The sequence below is a fragment of the Mustela nigripes genome, chromosome 9, assembly GCF_022355385.1.
Source record: "Mustela nigripes isolate SB6536 chromosome 9, MUSNIG.SB6536, whole genome shotgun sequence".
NCBI classification, from domain to species: domain Eukaryota; kingdom Metazoa; phylum Chordata; class Mammalia; order Carnivora; family Mustelidae; genus Mustela; species Mustela nigripes.
Window position 1 is genome coordinate 53,657,977 of NC_081565.1, and position 15,720 is coordinate 53,673,696.

Below are 15,720 nucleotides of genomic sequence, written 5' to 3' on the forward strand. Positions count from 1 at the left end.
TTCCTCCCTCTCAACTGTTGACAGCCATTTTCTTCTTATCATTTTCTTCTTCACTGACAGTGAGTATCCCTACAGCAGCTATTTTGTATTTTTTGTAACATCCTTACTTTACCTGTCTAATAGAGGAAGCCAATAAATACTTGCAGAGTGAGCAAATTAAGGAATGTACTTTTTGTTAAACAAGTAATGAGTTTTCCGTAGAAGATGTTAAATCAATGATAGACTTACCAGCTTTCCCAAAGGTTGTTTTTCACATTTGCACCAGGTTTTCTTCGTTCTTTTTTCCACAGTGTAGTCAGCAGGTCAAAAGACAAAGCCCTGAATTGTATAAATCTAAGAATGAAATGCTGAGGCAAAAAAGACCTTGATGTGAACCAAGGCGCCAAGGGAAACATGATACTTAGTTTTGCAAAAGTTCAAGATTTATTTAGTAGGAGAAATAATTCTGATGATAATTTTAATAAAGGGTTGTGTTAACTTCAGTGGAGATTGTTTCTGATAGAGATTTCAAATCTCCGATGTAACTGAGTCTTTGGCCCTCGGTGCATATTTTGTAGAAGAGCCAAAGTACAGAAATAATGAAATGTTGGAAAATGAGATCCCTTGTTAGAGAAACATGAATTTTATAGCTGAAGAAGGTCATAAACTTTGGGGTTTTCCCTCTTCCTTTGCAGATATGTCTTCTCCGACTACTATGAAGAAGCCTGAAAAGCCACTGTTCAGCTCTACATCTCCACAAGATTCTTCCCCAAGACTGAGCACTTTCCCCCAGCACCATCATCCCGGAATCCCTGGAGTTGCACACAGTGGTGAGGAGTTTCAAGCGTAGAGGAGAAGCCTCCCTCTTGCTGGCAGAGCTCACTGTCAGGGATGCAGCAAGAGTTATAATGATAGCTGTGGTGGCCGTACTTTCTCAGCTGAAAGAGGGAGGGTCCTGAGCCAATCCAGTATTTTTTTCTTACCAATATATGAAAAAAGATTTCCACGGCATTCAATTAAATGACATTTGTGAATGTTTTTTAATTGCCTTTATTGGAAAGATTACAATCACAAGAAATTAGAAAGTACATAGATAAGAAATTAGAAGGTACATAGTCATCTTAACTGTAGCTTTAGGATTCGTCCCCATTCTATATATTTGAGTAAAGAAAGACAGAATTTCAAGTATGTTGCTGAGTTTGGAGCATTTCCAGAGGCATTACGATATATAGACACTATTTCCATAGATGTTATTTTCTATACAAAAATCAATATTTAATTACTTATTTAGGAGGCAAGTTAATCACAAAAATAAAAGAGGTTTTTTGACACTTTTTTATGTGTACAAATAAATGTGGGCTAGTATATTTGATATTATGTCTAATATCTTAATTTACATAGGAAAAAGAATACCAGTATTTCACATATATACTTGAATGAACAACTAAATTAAATCCCCTCTCAAAAATTTTAAATGAGATAAAATTAATAAACAATACTGTATGCTTTCTACCTATTATTCTTGAGCCGTTGAAGGGAGTATACTGAATTTTTGGTGGAGAAAGTTCCATATATTATATATATATATTCTCTCTCTATATATATATATTCTATATATATTTTTTTTTTCTATATATATATATTTTCTATATATATATAATTTGTAGCAACGTTCTTATTGCTTTACATTTATAGATAGGCAATTTCTTATTTTTCAAACAAATTCAATCTGATTTTTAAACCTTTATTCAAAGATATAACTTTAGTTCTAAAAAAGTCCTTGTCTTCTTTTTATGTTGATTAGTATTGTTGCTACTTTAAATATCTTTACTGCTGTTTTTACTGCTGTCACTAAGAAAATTATAAAACTAAGAAGGAATATACAAATCAAATGCAGTATAAAATTTTTATATTTATATTGTTCATACTGCTAAAATAGGTCAAAAAAGTCAGTAACTATTTCATGGATCTCTAATGTTGATATTTGAGCAAAATTCATGTAGCAGTCCAATCATTCATGTATTATGACACCTGGTTAAAATATTCAGATTCCTGACACTGGGAAAAAATTAAATAGTACACTTTTATATAATGAAACCTAGATAAGCCTTCCACCTTGGTCCTTAACCAGATACTTACTCAATATGTAATGTATCGGGGCCTGTGGCGAACACTTTGGTCATGAGACAGTTTCTGTCCTTAAAGAGCTCATGGTCCAGCAGGAAGACGAGGCACATCAGCTAGGCATGAAATCTGAATAGGAGTGGACACTTGGAAAAGGATTAGATGCCTGCAAGAGATGTGTTCTCTAAAGTTTAGAGAGAGAGTTCTCTACAAGAAGGAAGAACAAGGCAGGAGGAAGGTTGTTTCAGACAGAGAAAACAGCCTGAATCAGAGTTGGGAAAGGTCATTGCCACAAGGAACTGCCGTCTATCCAAGGATCCACAAATATCGCCATGTGGCCTGGGAAGAGAGAGTGGCCATATGAAGCCCCCGAAGTGAGGCGGGGCAGGTTCCCTACAGCCCTTGAGGACCACACAAACCTGTGAAGTTGCTAGGCTTTTAACCTAGAAGCAGTGGGGAGCCATTGAAAGATTTTTAGGAGAGAAGGGACCTGCTTGAAATGGCATTTTACAAAATTCATTCATGTGAGACTATAAAGGCTGTATCAGAAGAAGCAAGACTGGAGGAAAGGAGGCAATTAGGAAGGCTTTGCAGTGACATAGGCGGGAAATACATGTACATACATGTATGCATGTATGAATTTTTTCATAAAGAAGGGAAACATTTTCTGCCTGTATTTTGCTTTTCCTATTTTCAAGGACTAGAATGACCTTTATTGATACAAAGTAGCTGTTTTGTACTTTCAGTTTGAAATACTACATTCTGCTAGCTTCCATTGAGCCAGCCACAGCTTCTGAGAGCACGTACAGGGGAGCCCAGAGCCTAAGCCCTGACTTGATATGTGCCGGCTCCCCTGAAAAAGATCTCTTCCCCAACTACACTGATCTCAAAGCCCAGAGGGCCCAAGATGGAGCTGTGTGTATATATCCTTCAAGGGCTTGTGTAGATGTGAGTGAAGATCATGGTTACATGGTCTTTAACCATGGTCTTCATTTGGCTGAGATTAAGGACACTTCAACACCAAGTAAAAAAGATGCTCAGTTTAACTTAGGTGTTTCCATCTCCTTAAATTACACTTTCAGATGTGGCTGCTACTTCAACAAAGTAGTATGTCAGAAAGAAGTTCCATTTGAAAAACTATACAATTGTTTTCTGAAATGCATCACTTTGATAAAGGATACACACACTTCAGTGTGTGGAAAGATCACACAAGGCACTTGTTCAAATTGTACTTTCTGGTGCCTTACCCCTGGAGGGCCTCAAGATCCAGTAGGTTTGTTGTTAGGCCCAGGAATCTGCATTGTAACAACAGTCCAGAAGATTCTGAGTGACCCGGACATTCAGGAAGCAAAGTTGTGACCATAAAATTGAATTTATGACCTGTTGAGATATATTCTTAATTTCTCGTGTTTTCTGAAAAAAGCTTTTTTGGGGGAAGATAAGAAATGTCCCTTTAAAAGTATGTGTGTGTGTGTATATATATATATGTGTGTGTGTGTGTGTGTGTGTGTGTGTGTGTATGATTACAAAGTTGGAGATAAGTTAGTCCAGATGATTTTCATTAATAGGTCATGGAAAGAATTTATTTTTCATATTGTTTGCTAAGTTTTTTCATAAAACACTAAACATTTATCATATGTAATTTCCTATGATTTGGATCAAAACATTAAATAGAAACAGACATTTAATCTTCACTTCTACATATATTCATTGGTACTCTTAAATTGTACTTATGTGGTTATTTTCCTCAACATTATAGAGATAATGATTGTGCAATTATATTCTTTCCCATATTTCAAACTTAAGAATTATATTTCAAATATATGACCAAATAAATTATGGTCATACTGATGCTGAAAAATTACAGCACAATTAAACATCATCTACATCACATATGTTTTATATATTATTTCCCTTTATAAAATATGTGATTTATAGTTAATATGAGTATATGAACATTTAAATTCACATTTCTGGAGGTTTTATTCTTAGTCTTATCGTAATAACATCTTTTAAGCTACATGTAATAAAAGTTAGAGTAGGAAGAAAAAATAGTTACAGAATAGAGTTCTTTTGGTTTTGAAAGGAACAAATTCATTAGGAAAAAGAGGTCTCAAACTCTATGATCAAATGTTCATAAGCATTTGTCCAATGATCAGACAATTATTCAGCACATTATTGTTTCCTAATTATTGGCTTCTCTTTTAACCTACCTCACTCTAGGACGTATAGGGAAAATATTTATTTAAAATCAGAGTCCACTTTTGTTTTGAATTTCAGTAGAGAGTCTGTGTGTGCCCCTGCCTTTTAATTAATTCTGCGAGTTGGTCTGGACTTAAGACACAAAGACTTGCTGATCAAAGATTGTATTCTGATGGGAAATGACTGCTTAAAGGAACGTTCTTATGAAATATTGGCTTCCCCCATAAAAGAAAATCTTCCCTGGGTTCAGCGTTCATAGGACCGGGAAGCCAGATTGCTCGTTCCCCAGAGTGGGGTCAGGGCTGTGCATTCTTACCGCCAGCGGGGATCAGCGAGTGGGTGGGTCCCGGGGAAGCAGGGACGAGCCTTGCGCGTGCCGGGGGGCGGGCGCCACAGCTGACCTCAGTCTCCCCTTTTGTGTCCCGTGCAGTCATCTCCACTCGAACTCCACCGCCACCCTCACCGCTGCCATTTCCAACACAAGCTATTCTTCCGCCAGCCCCATCGAGCTACTTTTCTCATCCAACAATCAGATATCCTCCCCACCTGAATCCTCAGGATACTCTGAAGAACTATGTACCTTCTTATGACCCATCCAGTCCGCAAACCAGCCAGGTAAAAACGCGAGAGCGAATAAGAGGAGGGCCTAAGGGAGATGGAACAGGTCTGACTCTCAGACATGAAGCTTATTCAGACGCTGTGTCTGGCAGAACATGGAGCTTTTGAAAGCCATCTTCAGGAAGGTTCTGGGTGACTCAGTAAGTTTTTATTTAAAGGTGGCTGAATGACAGGTAGGAAGTCTTGCCCCAAAGGGGCACATTTGTGAAGATGTCTCTGGTTTGACGTTTTTGAATTTTCATTGACTGCAAAGAAAGTTTATGCAGAAAGTACATTGACAAAAAAGCTCAGAGCTGGTGTTCACACCTCTGAAATACCGGGTTTAGCACAGACACAGAGTGCTTATTTCAGGCAGGAGCAAGGTATGCGCTAAAATAAACACACACAAAAGAACTTACAGTCGTATTTAGAGGCCAACTATTAGGTATTAAAATCAGCTTTGGTAATGTAAACATTGTCAGTGTTTGATGACTACTTGAATATTCTTTGCACAGACATGACTACATTTAACAATGAATGACATTACCAGAAGGGTCTTTTCTTTTTTTCTTTCTTTCTCTCTCTCTCTCTCTTATTTATTTATTAAAATACCATGCAGTGGTTTTAGGGACTTTTATTGTGTAAGTGTAGTGACTCCTATCCCTTTCTCACTCCTTAAAAGTGTGGCTTCTTCTATGGAGAGCTCACTTAATAGTGATTTGATACAAGAGCACTTTTCATGATCAAATAGATAGGCTTTGTGTCAGAGCTGGCACAAACTGTAACATCCAAAGTCTGTAATGTAGTTTTGATCTTCAGGTCTGGTATGTGACATTGCTGCTTTACCTTCAACACTCCTGCTCACTCCTCACTATACCTTTTAATGCTCTGCGAGATTGTCGTAAGCATTCTGTCTTTAATGCCGTTCAGTTACTCAAATACCAGTGACTAGTATGTGCATATTAATTTAGAATTAACAAAGAAAAGATCTGAAGGAATCAATTTTGGTCATAATTGTTAGAATGAAGCAAAATGGTCTTTTTTGGGAACGTTTTATTTTTGAGTAACAACATAGCCAACACCATTTGGGTTGCTTAAAAAAATCACCTGTACTTTTAGTTCTGTTGACTAATAATACTAAACTGAAGACACCATTCTTGAGTTGTGACTTTGTAGTTAAGCCATTTGTATTTTAGAAGAAAAGGTCCAAACATTATAGCACTTTTGATGACTATAATAAGAATTTTTAAGTAAAAGAAGTGGGATCTTAGTATATCAGTTGAGAAATAAAATTTGCTGTCAGATCATGGATTCAAGAGTCTCAGTTCCATAGAGCATTTTGCTAGACTCAGCTGGGAACAGTGCGCACAAGGTCTGATTTTAATTTGAGTAGAATTTCCATGAATAACAAAGTCTAATTAAGACATCCATTAAAAGTCCTTAACGTTAATTCAGTGTGGAAAATCTTAGAGTTCCATTGGATTTTTTTTTTAACTGATGTCTTAATTAGGCACTGTTAGGGGAAAAATTATGCAAATTAAAATCAGGCCCTTAGTGTTACGCATTTCTTTAATTATTCAGTGCTTGTTTTAGGTATATTTCCATTTCTTTATAAGTTAAGAGGGCATATTAGGTGATAATCTGCCTTATTGTTCTGCTTTTCTTCCTATTTTTAAGGTAAAGATTGAGCTTCTGAGAGAAGCATCTTACTTTCATCTCAATCAAAAAAAAAAAAAAAAAAAAAAATCCCCTCTCAGGATTTTGTATAATAGGAGTGACTACATACTAGGCAGGGTGATCCTTTCCCAGTGCGGTTCAACTTTATTTTCAGATAAAATGTCTCTCTTTTCCTTTCTATGCTATGAAAGTTCATCTAACAGCCTTAAAAGAGAAGCTTTATAGTATAGCTTCATCTGAACCAGTAGAAAATCCAAAAGGAATAACCTTCCATTCTTCCAGACCCTAAATTCCAGAAAATGTGTCTGTTGGGCTTGGGACCGACTTGTTTCTTTGTCAGTTTTATTCTTTTTAAATGAGAGAAATGTCTGTTGGTTCATGTCAATGCTGTTCCAGTAGACAAAGCTCTCAGAATGAGCGAGGTCATATCAGATCCTGGAGCAGCATTTTCTTGGCATTATTGTCGTTCTTCTGTCCTGTGTTCTCAGTTAGGTCCTATGGAACTGTTTCGGTGAACACAGTATAGAGAAATGTATTTTACTACCGAATGTACCACCAATGATAAAACAGGATCGCTCTTCTTTCTTGAGGAAGATATATACACCGGTCTTTTGCAGCGTTCAGATCCCCAGAATCTGCTTTAGAAAAAACTACTTTTTCCACTTGAAAGGAAAAGGCATCTTTCTAGTCAACTGCAGAATAGTTTTTATGGACACATCATAGCTCCTTTGATTTTTAACTCCAACTCAAAACCAGTTAATTTGCATTTCAAAAGAGGACTCTTGATATTTACCTGTTTAGCTTAGGCCAGGACAAGGGGGGTCGGTTGCTGAGGGCTTGTTCATCTGGGGTCCACTATCCCCTCCCAAATTTCCTCCAGCCCTGTACTGATTTTGATTACCAAGTCTAGCCACTGAGATGCCTCATCCTCCCCACAGCAATTTGGAGATTAATTGCATTGCTGCTGCACCGATTAGCGTGAGACAGCCATGCTATTCAGTGGATTATTTTAAATAAAATTAGTCTAAAGATACAACTCTCATAGGTTTCCGTAGGGGGGGAAGCTCTGGTCAATTTTCCTGACATAAAGTTAAATACTTTAAATTACTCATGATGAATAGGCAGGATATTCAAGAAGTCTATTTTCTTTATAGAATAAATAATGTGGCCTCTGAGGAACCCAACCGAAGACTTATTAGTTCATGTCTGTAAGTTACAGTATTTAAGTGTTATTAGCTGTTCATCTTTTTGTCTAAAGAAATGACTCCTGGTAATTTATGGGCAGGTATTTAGATAAATATTCTGCTTCATTGCATTCTTTGCCTTTAACATTCTGATTAGATAGGCTAAATATTTATGGCGCATACTCTCATGGTGAATTGGGATGAGCACCGTACAGTGGAGAAGTCCAACATGAAGGGTCATCAAGAATAGTGTTCTTTGTCTAGAAAAAAGCATTCCAGTATTTTTTTTTTCCAAGCAGTGTACCCTTAGGATTTTGTCTCCTACCACAGACACTATTTTCATACGTGGGGCTAAAAGTTGGATATTAATATCTTTTCCATCATTGCCCTGGGGATTCTCTCAGTTGCTCCCCACAAGTGTCAACAATAATGTTTTGTGTAACTCTCCATGCCCGGCCATGGGGGAGGAACTTAAGTAACAAAGTATATTTGATTGCCCCTCTGCTTTATTTCAGCACATTTTAATTGACTTTGGAAGTCTTTTATTTGTAGCTGTAAGGTCAGACCAAGTCCATCATTGGCTATCATTGTGTGGATCTGAAATTTTAAATGCTTTAAATATCATTCTGTCTGCTCGTCTTAGTAAATCAGCAAAAGGCAAGTGGAGATCCTGGAATTTAAATGGTTTGGTATGTGTGTCCCAGCATCCTTGCATATGACGGAAGACTAGAGTTTCTGAATGCAGATTGACTAGAAATGATGGAAACCATTGAGTTTGATGTGTTCGATCTCCTTGATACCTCATCTTCTTTGTGTAAGTGACATCATCATTGGGTGACAATTGTGTTCTGAGAGCCCAAACTGACTCACTGTAGAAAACGAAGAGCAGAGAAGGAGGCATGGCTCAAATTCTCCCTAGGTCAGGAAGAACTTACATTGTTGTCTTGGGCTGAGCGTGTAAGTCTCCCCTTGAGTCTTCTGTGCTACCCAACGAAAGGATCAGTTCTGCCTGACTCTCAGGGGGGTTGTAAAGACAAACTCACCCATGCAAAGTGTTTCGAAGGTGAAGACTTTCTTTGAAATGCTGCTGCTTCTTTTTACCACTAACCGCTGGTTGGTCTCTGTGACTCAGACTTGAGAGGGCTTGTGGCCTTCCCAGCAAGGATGCAGTGTTCCCGCGTCCAAGTGCACTGAGTGGAGCTGTTGGACGATATGACTGCCTTTTGGATTGTTTCACCGGACATTCTGTTTTTGTTTTGTAGCCTAACAGCAGTGGTCAAGTGGTAGGGAAAGTGCCTGGCCATTTCACACCTGTCTTGGCACCCTCTCCCCATCCCAGTGCAGTGCGACCTGTGACCCTGACCATGACAGATACTAAACCCATCACTACATCCACTGAAGGTGAGGCAGCTTCACCTACAGCAACCAGTAAGTATTTCTGTAGGAAATGAGAAATGTCCATCAAAGGCACCATTGGATACCTGATCCAAGGTGGAGAACAGGACAACTTTTTGGACCCGATGGAGATTTCTCATTTATGTGGAACTAGCAGGCATGTATGTGGCCTGGCTATCACAAGCTCTCTCTTATCAAATTTCAGTCCATCTATCATATTTGAAAAGGGAGAAGCTTATTCGTTTGAATAAACAGCTCTAACAAAAATGACAAGTCATGCCTGCTCGTTCAAGGTATACATTGAAAAAGACACCGAATAACATAATGTAGTGTTCGAGGTTTCTCAGTCACCCAGAGAGAGAGCAGATCATTGTTACTTATTGGAGCATTCTTATAGAAATCAGTGTCCTTCACAAGGCAGATTGAATCCGTGCCTCTGGAAGATAATTGCACGTTTATATTACCGTAGGTTATGTCACTGCAAAAAAACAGTTAACACAATATTGGGTGCAAATGAGGACATTTGGAAGCTGAGTATTAGGTACATGTAAGCTACCTACACTGTCATTGTGACTTTTTTTTATTTGTTTGTTTGTTTGGTTTATCATGATACCTCAGGTACTATGCTTTTGAACACGGCCATAACATCAGAGATTTAGCTGGTGAACTTGACATAGAACATACCAATAAACCAATGAATCCTTTGCTTCTTCATACAGAATACTCATCAATACAAAGAAAATTATTACCCAGTTTTTCGATTGGCTTCGTCCAAACTAACGGGCTTCCTAGAACTAGTACAGTGGAATAGAGAAAGTTCCAGTCAGGAGGAATTAGCCCACGCCTCATCAGTTACGCATTCCATATCTGAAATTCAGAGGTGTCATTTTCTTTCCTAGAACAAAAAAAATTGACATGCTCTGTTCTAAGTGAAATTACAGAAACCCCACTTGTTCTCTCTTTCTCAGGTTTTGGAAAGACGTTTTCTATTTATTTTTATTTATTTATTTATTTATTTACTTATTGGTGAGGGGGGCTTCTGAAAACCTAGGATGGAACACTACAAGAAAAAAGGACATAGTGTGAGGGTACAGTGAATTCAGCATTCCTTTCTCAAAATTCATGAGACCCCATAGCCTAATCAGTCCAGGTAGACTTGTAATTCCCATCAATAATCATTAATTTTTCTAACTGGTCTGTTGGTAGAGGGTCCAATGAACACTTCCCTGAATGCATAGTCAAGGAAGACTAAAAATTCTTTTGTTCTAAAGATTAGGTATGTACAGTACAGCCACTCAAATACTTTTAAAAGTGGATGTGTTGGCATCTTTCAGCAAAGTCAGCAATTTAAATTAAGGCAAATAGAAACAAAGATCTTTTTTTTTTAAGTCTTTGAAAGACTATCAAGGGATAAATGATCCAAACCAAGTTCTAGAAACTTCAGGTACCTACCTACCCTTCTAGTGACATTAATAGATGACATGCAAGTGAAGATCAGACCCAAATGATCACAGCTCACTATGGGAGTGCTGTCAGCCTGCTTGCTGATACATTATTCTTGTACTCACCTACAGGTTGGTCAAAAAGGGATCTGATTTGACTAATAAAATTGCAAAATATTCAGAAGGGATATATTGGTTGTGTGAAGATGGCTGTATCAGCCCATTTTCCACTCCTGCTTAAAAGAAATAGAGTGACTTGTTTTTCTTTCCTCTACACAGACTTGTAGCTCTAGCTCTCGAGATAGCACTAATAATGAAAAATGGGTCATTGAACTGATAAGTCAATAAAATTAAAGAAAACACATAGACCAGGGAAACCTCTTTCTCATGGCTGAGAAGAGGAAAATACTGCGCGCTTGTTGCGACTCTCTAAGGATGAGGCCTATCTCCAGCTGTCCATGCTGTCCTTTGACTCCCAGGAGCCTGGACATTGAGTGGGGCCCCTGGCTCTTCTGGCTGCCCTTGGATGGGCCCTTTATTCAGGAGTAATTAATAATGAATTGTGAGCATCTTCACTGTTTTAAAAAGTTAACCTCACAAAACCCTCAATGGATCTAATTCTGCAACCCTTCCAATGAACATGGCAGAATGAATATATTTGGTTAAAAAAAAAAAACCAAAACCTTTTAAAGGTTAATGTCTGGATTTCTTATCAATCTGATAGTGTTAAACCAAACATTTTAGCTTCCTTCAGAGCTGTAGATGTAACATGAGTGGTGAAAATGTAGTGCTTCTGTTTATTCCAGCACGGGGCAAGGAGAACGCTGTAGTGCTGGGAACTCCTTTCCTTGGGAAAACAAACAAATCTTTAGGAATAGGGAGACGTTTTCTTTGGAAAATTCACGGTGTACCAAAAAGCACCTCTACAAAAAGGACTTGCAGGGTGAGACTAAATAACTTTAAGAATATTCGCCATTGGTCCTTAGTGCCGGGTGGCCAAGACTTTCAAAGGTGTCACCACCCCTTCCCTAGACCAGTCGCAAGAAATCGACTTTTTGTGCTTATGGAAAAGAAAGAATTTTTTTTTCAAAAACATTTCTGTCAAATCTAAGGTCATTTTCACACTAAATGAAATACTGACTTAATTCACTCTAAATAATATAATAAGTAGAGAGGCTCCTCCCTCATGTTAGGAATATTAGATTTTCTCTTCAGTAAGACATGTTTCATTTTGTATCATCAAGCACATCTGCTTAAATCCCATTCATTACAAGCTTTCACTTTTTCCCAATAGACTTTCAGTCTTACACTTAGAATCACAGACTATCATTGATGCTCGCATTATCAGACAGCTACTATCTGGTGAAACATGACATGTAGGAAAAGGACCCTTCTACTTAGCCAGTCCTTGGTTCTCCTGCCGGACTGTACCAGAGCCTAGAAGCGTGGGATACCCATACCAGAGGCTGGGATGTGGTTATTTGGACAGATTTTTGGGGAGGGAGGTAAACGGGTTGAGTTGAGGTCAACTGCCAATTCTTTAATGTCACTTGGTGTTCACTTAGACGAAAGAATAAAGAAATAGAGACACTTTTTTTTTTTTTTTTTTTTTTTTGGTTGCCTGTCCCACGTCCTGGGTTTTCTTTTCTTTTACATGGACAGGGTGTTCATTCTGATAGTTCACAATTTTTATCTTTGTTTTTGTTCTTCCTTAATCAGCCTACACAGCCTCAGGCACATCTCAAGCCAATCGATATGTGGGACTAAGCCCAAGAGACCCATCCTTCCTACATCAGCAACAGGTGGGCAAGCTTCACCCAGGTGTGACGGTGTAGCACGCTTTCGCATTGGTGCTCTCTCCATGCTGCCTCTCAGATCTGGACTCAGAACGGGGCTCCCGGGGCTTCTGGGAAAGAAACTGATCATTTCATTTTCCAGAATATTTTCTCATTTATCCTTTGTTTCTTGCCTCTCTAAACAGGCTTGCTCAAATTGGCTCAAGACCTTTTCCATCTCTGTGACCTCTATCCATAACATCCATGAGTAAACTGGGTCTCGGCCAGGGTATTTTCCTCAGTTTCATTGGCTATTGAGAACTTACTAGCCTTTAGCTTCCGAAGACAAAAAAATTGAAAACTGATTAAAAAGCCCATTAGGGTAGAAGCAGTACACAATTTGTTTTTTTTGAGCTCTTTCATATTTTCCAGATGTTTTACTCCTCATTTTGGACTTTTAGTCCAAGAGGATGAGTTATGAAGCTAAAATCCCGGGCGACACATCATTCCTGTTTTAATAGGTTTAAATTGGTTTACTGATTTCAGATGTGATAAAACACTTTTTTTTGTTCTGCTTTCTTACATCATTTATGTTTCAAGTAGCATTTTAAATTTCACATCTCATTAATGCTGTAAATTTAATGCAAATGAAGTGTTTACCCAAACTGTGAAAATATACAGCCAGGATTAATGGTGGCTTATAAACAAATTAGCCACAGTCAAAAGCATGGAACTTACCAATACAGAAATCCCACGATTCTAGTTAAGGGATAACAGAAATAATTCTAAACACTTCAGAATTTAAATATATTTTATGATGCATATGTTTGCTGCTCTCAAACTCTGATAGCAGAGCGGTTCGAAATAAACAGCGTGCAAAATATTAAGTAGGGAAAAGTAGTCTATGAATAAGAAAGAGCTGGTGTAACTAACTGGCTCTTCGTTCGTAAGATGTATGGGCTTATGTCGCATCTGTCTGTTTTTACGTACACGGTCAGCCTGCGCAGCAGGGACTCATCCCTGCTTCTTTTGTCCTGGACTCGCCCACCTAGCTTGTGTTGTGTCGTTCTTAGCCATGCCTCCTGCGGAATTCCCAAGTCCTGCCCAGTTGCGGACCAAGGTAGCAGACCACGTAGATCAAAGGTCACCACATGTAGAGTTCAGAGAAAAATCCTAAAGATGATAGCTTATTCAAGATACTTGAGGCTGTGCCAGAGTTTTAAAAAGCAAAACAAAACAAAAGAGTGAGAACTAACTGAAAACATCTGTACACAGTTACAAAAAATACCAAATAATAATTAGTGGTTTTGCCCACCATTGGCTTTTCAACATAATTCTCTGGAATGTTGCTTTTTTTCACCTCTAAAATTGCTATAATATGAAATGTGTTATAATTACTATAATATGGTTCTATTTGACAAATGTATATGTTCACTGTATTTTTTAAAAACATATGTAGGATTTATAGGTTCAGAGGCTTGCTCTTTTAAAAATCATTCCACATATTTTCAGAAATATTTTTACCATGGGATTTGCATTATTCTTTATGACACATCTCTACTTTCTAGTTAATTTTTAATTCATAGACACATGCCTCCATTATTTAAACCTTTAGCACCAAAAACATTAAGATTATACCCAGTTTCATGTATTTAGAAGTAGTCTTCCCATCCCCCTGTGCTCACCCACGGCAGCTTTAATATTCTTTTCATATCTGTATTTATGATTCACGTTATTATGATCACAAAAGTTCATCGTGCAGAAGTTACTTTTTTCACTTATCCCAAGGATAGATCAAGAAAACTTAGCAAGCCTCAGCAAAGTGTGAGTCTTCAGAGAGATGGAGGTCGGAGCACATTTTAATTGGAAAATACACACACACACACACACACACACACACACACACACACACATATATTCTGGAGCTACAGACTTTTCTTATCAAAGACCACCACTTCTTGTTTAAGTGGACAGTGTCAAGTGAAGACCTGTTAACAATGTAAATAATATTTGTTTGGTCAAATGCAGTTGACGTTTATGGAACGTACTGGTATTTACCAGGCAAACGGATAATTTGCCCTGCGCATGATGGAAGACTTTGTGCTACTTTTTGAAACAAAGAAGCTCAATATACCAAAGTTATAATGAGCTACAATTTTGAGGCATGCAGAAAACATGTGCGTGCATTTCATACTGTACGCGAATATTACTGAAGTAAGGTTCCAGTTAAAAGATGATTACTTTTATGCTTCTAAATTTTAAAAGAACCATTGAGCTGAAGTTTCAGGCTTACTATCCAGGAACAGAGGGACAGGAATAGTTTAAGTGACTGCAGTAGAGTAAAGGTTATGCTTTCCCACAGCAGAAATGAGATTGATTTACTGTGTCCTTTCATTACTTTACAAAGATTTAAAAGAGACCACTCTTGTAACAGCAGGTTCTAAATGCATTTGGTTTAAAGCACTCAGTGATGAATGAAAAGGAAAATCAAGGGGTACATGAAATAAAGGTAATCAATCATTTTATATTAGCTAGGAGAAATTCAAAATTAGAAAGGCAATGGATTTAGTCTGAGAGAGTTCTTTTAAACATTCCCCATAGCCTTTAATATACATGACCCCTTAAGAATAAATATTGTTGCCAGGTACATTCTTCAGTTTATTGGCGGCTGCTTTATAAAGATTTATCCTTTTAGGTTATGAAAAGTATTGGTGTGTAATGTGCAGTGCTATTTTTTCTCAGAAAAGAACTTTAATATAGCCTACATAAATTGGGGTTAACGATAAATTTAAAATTGTTGAATCATTCTATCTTATTAATAATCTTTCCACAAGATGATAATAAAGTAGACCTTTCAAAATAGTCACTTCTAATACACAAGGATACTGGCCTTCTTTGATTGAGATGGCCAATGTTAAAATTAACCCTATGTTCCACTTGTAAGAGTAATATATCCATATCGGCAGATTTGAATCCTAAAAGTATATGCTTTTATGCCCATCAACTTGGTACACATACAGCTGTTATTAGTAATTATACCTCTCTGTGCTCCATGATAATGGTTATTACTGATTCTTATCGGTCATTAACTGACTTGAAATACTAGATTTTTTCTGACACAGGAATTTCACCTGTCACTGCAACTATGATATCTCATTTGAATCTAAAAATAAAAAAATCCATAATCATGAAGAATAGTTCAAAAAGATTCATGTAAACCAGTTGATAATTTGCCATTAAAAACAAACCTCTCTGGGACGCCTGGGTGGCTCAGTTGGTTAAGCGGCTGCCTTCGGCTCAGGTCATGATCCCAGCGTCCTGGGATCGAGTCCCACATCGGGCTCC

General features: G+C 37.7%; 1 protein-coding gene across 8 annotated transcripts in view; it reads left to right on the forward strand.

Moving 5' to 3' along the window:
- The window catches only part of NFIB (nuclear factor I B), a 436,909-nt gene that overhangs the window by 393,290 nt on the left and 27,899 nt on the right, over positions 1–15,720 (forward strand). For 3 of the 8 annotated variants that reach the window (XM_059411619.1, XM_059411615.1, XM_059411617.1), the window contains exons 7-10: positions 675–809; positions 4,736–4,920; positions 9,026–9,191; positions 12,320–12,402. In XM_059411619.1, the coding sequence (XP_059267602.1) occupies positions 675–809; positions 4,736–4,920; positions 9,026–9,191; positions 12,320–12,402 (569 nt within the window). The remainder of the gene's footprint in view (positions 1–674; positions 810–4,735; positions 4,921–9,025; positions 9,192–12,319; positions 12,403–15,720) is intronic. The other 5 variants (XM_059411620.1, XM_059411622.1, XM_059411621.1 and 2 more) reach the window with 2 other exon arrangements.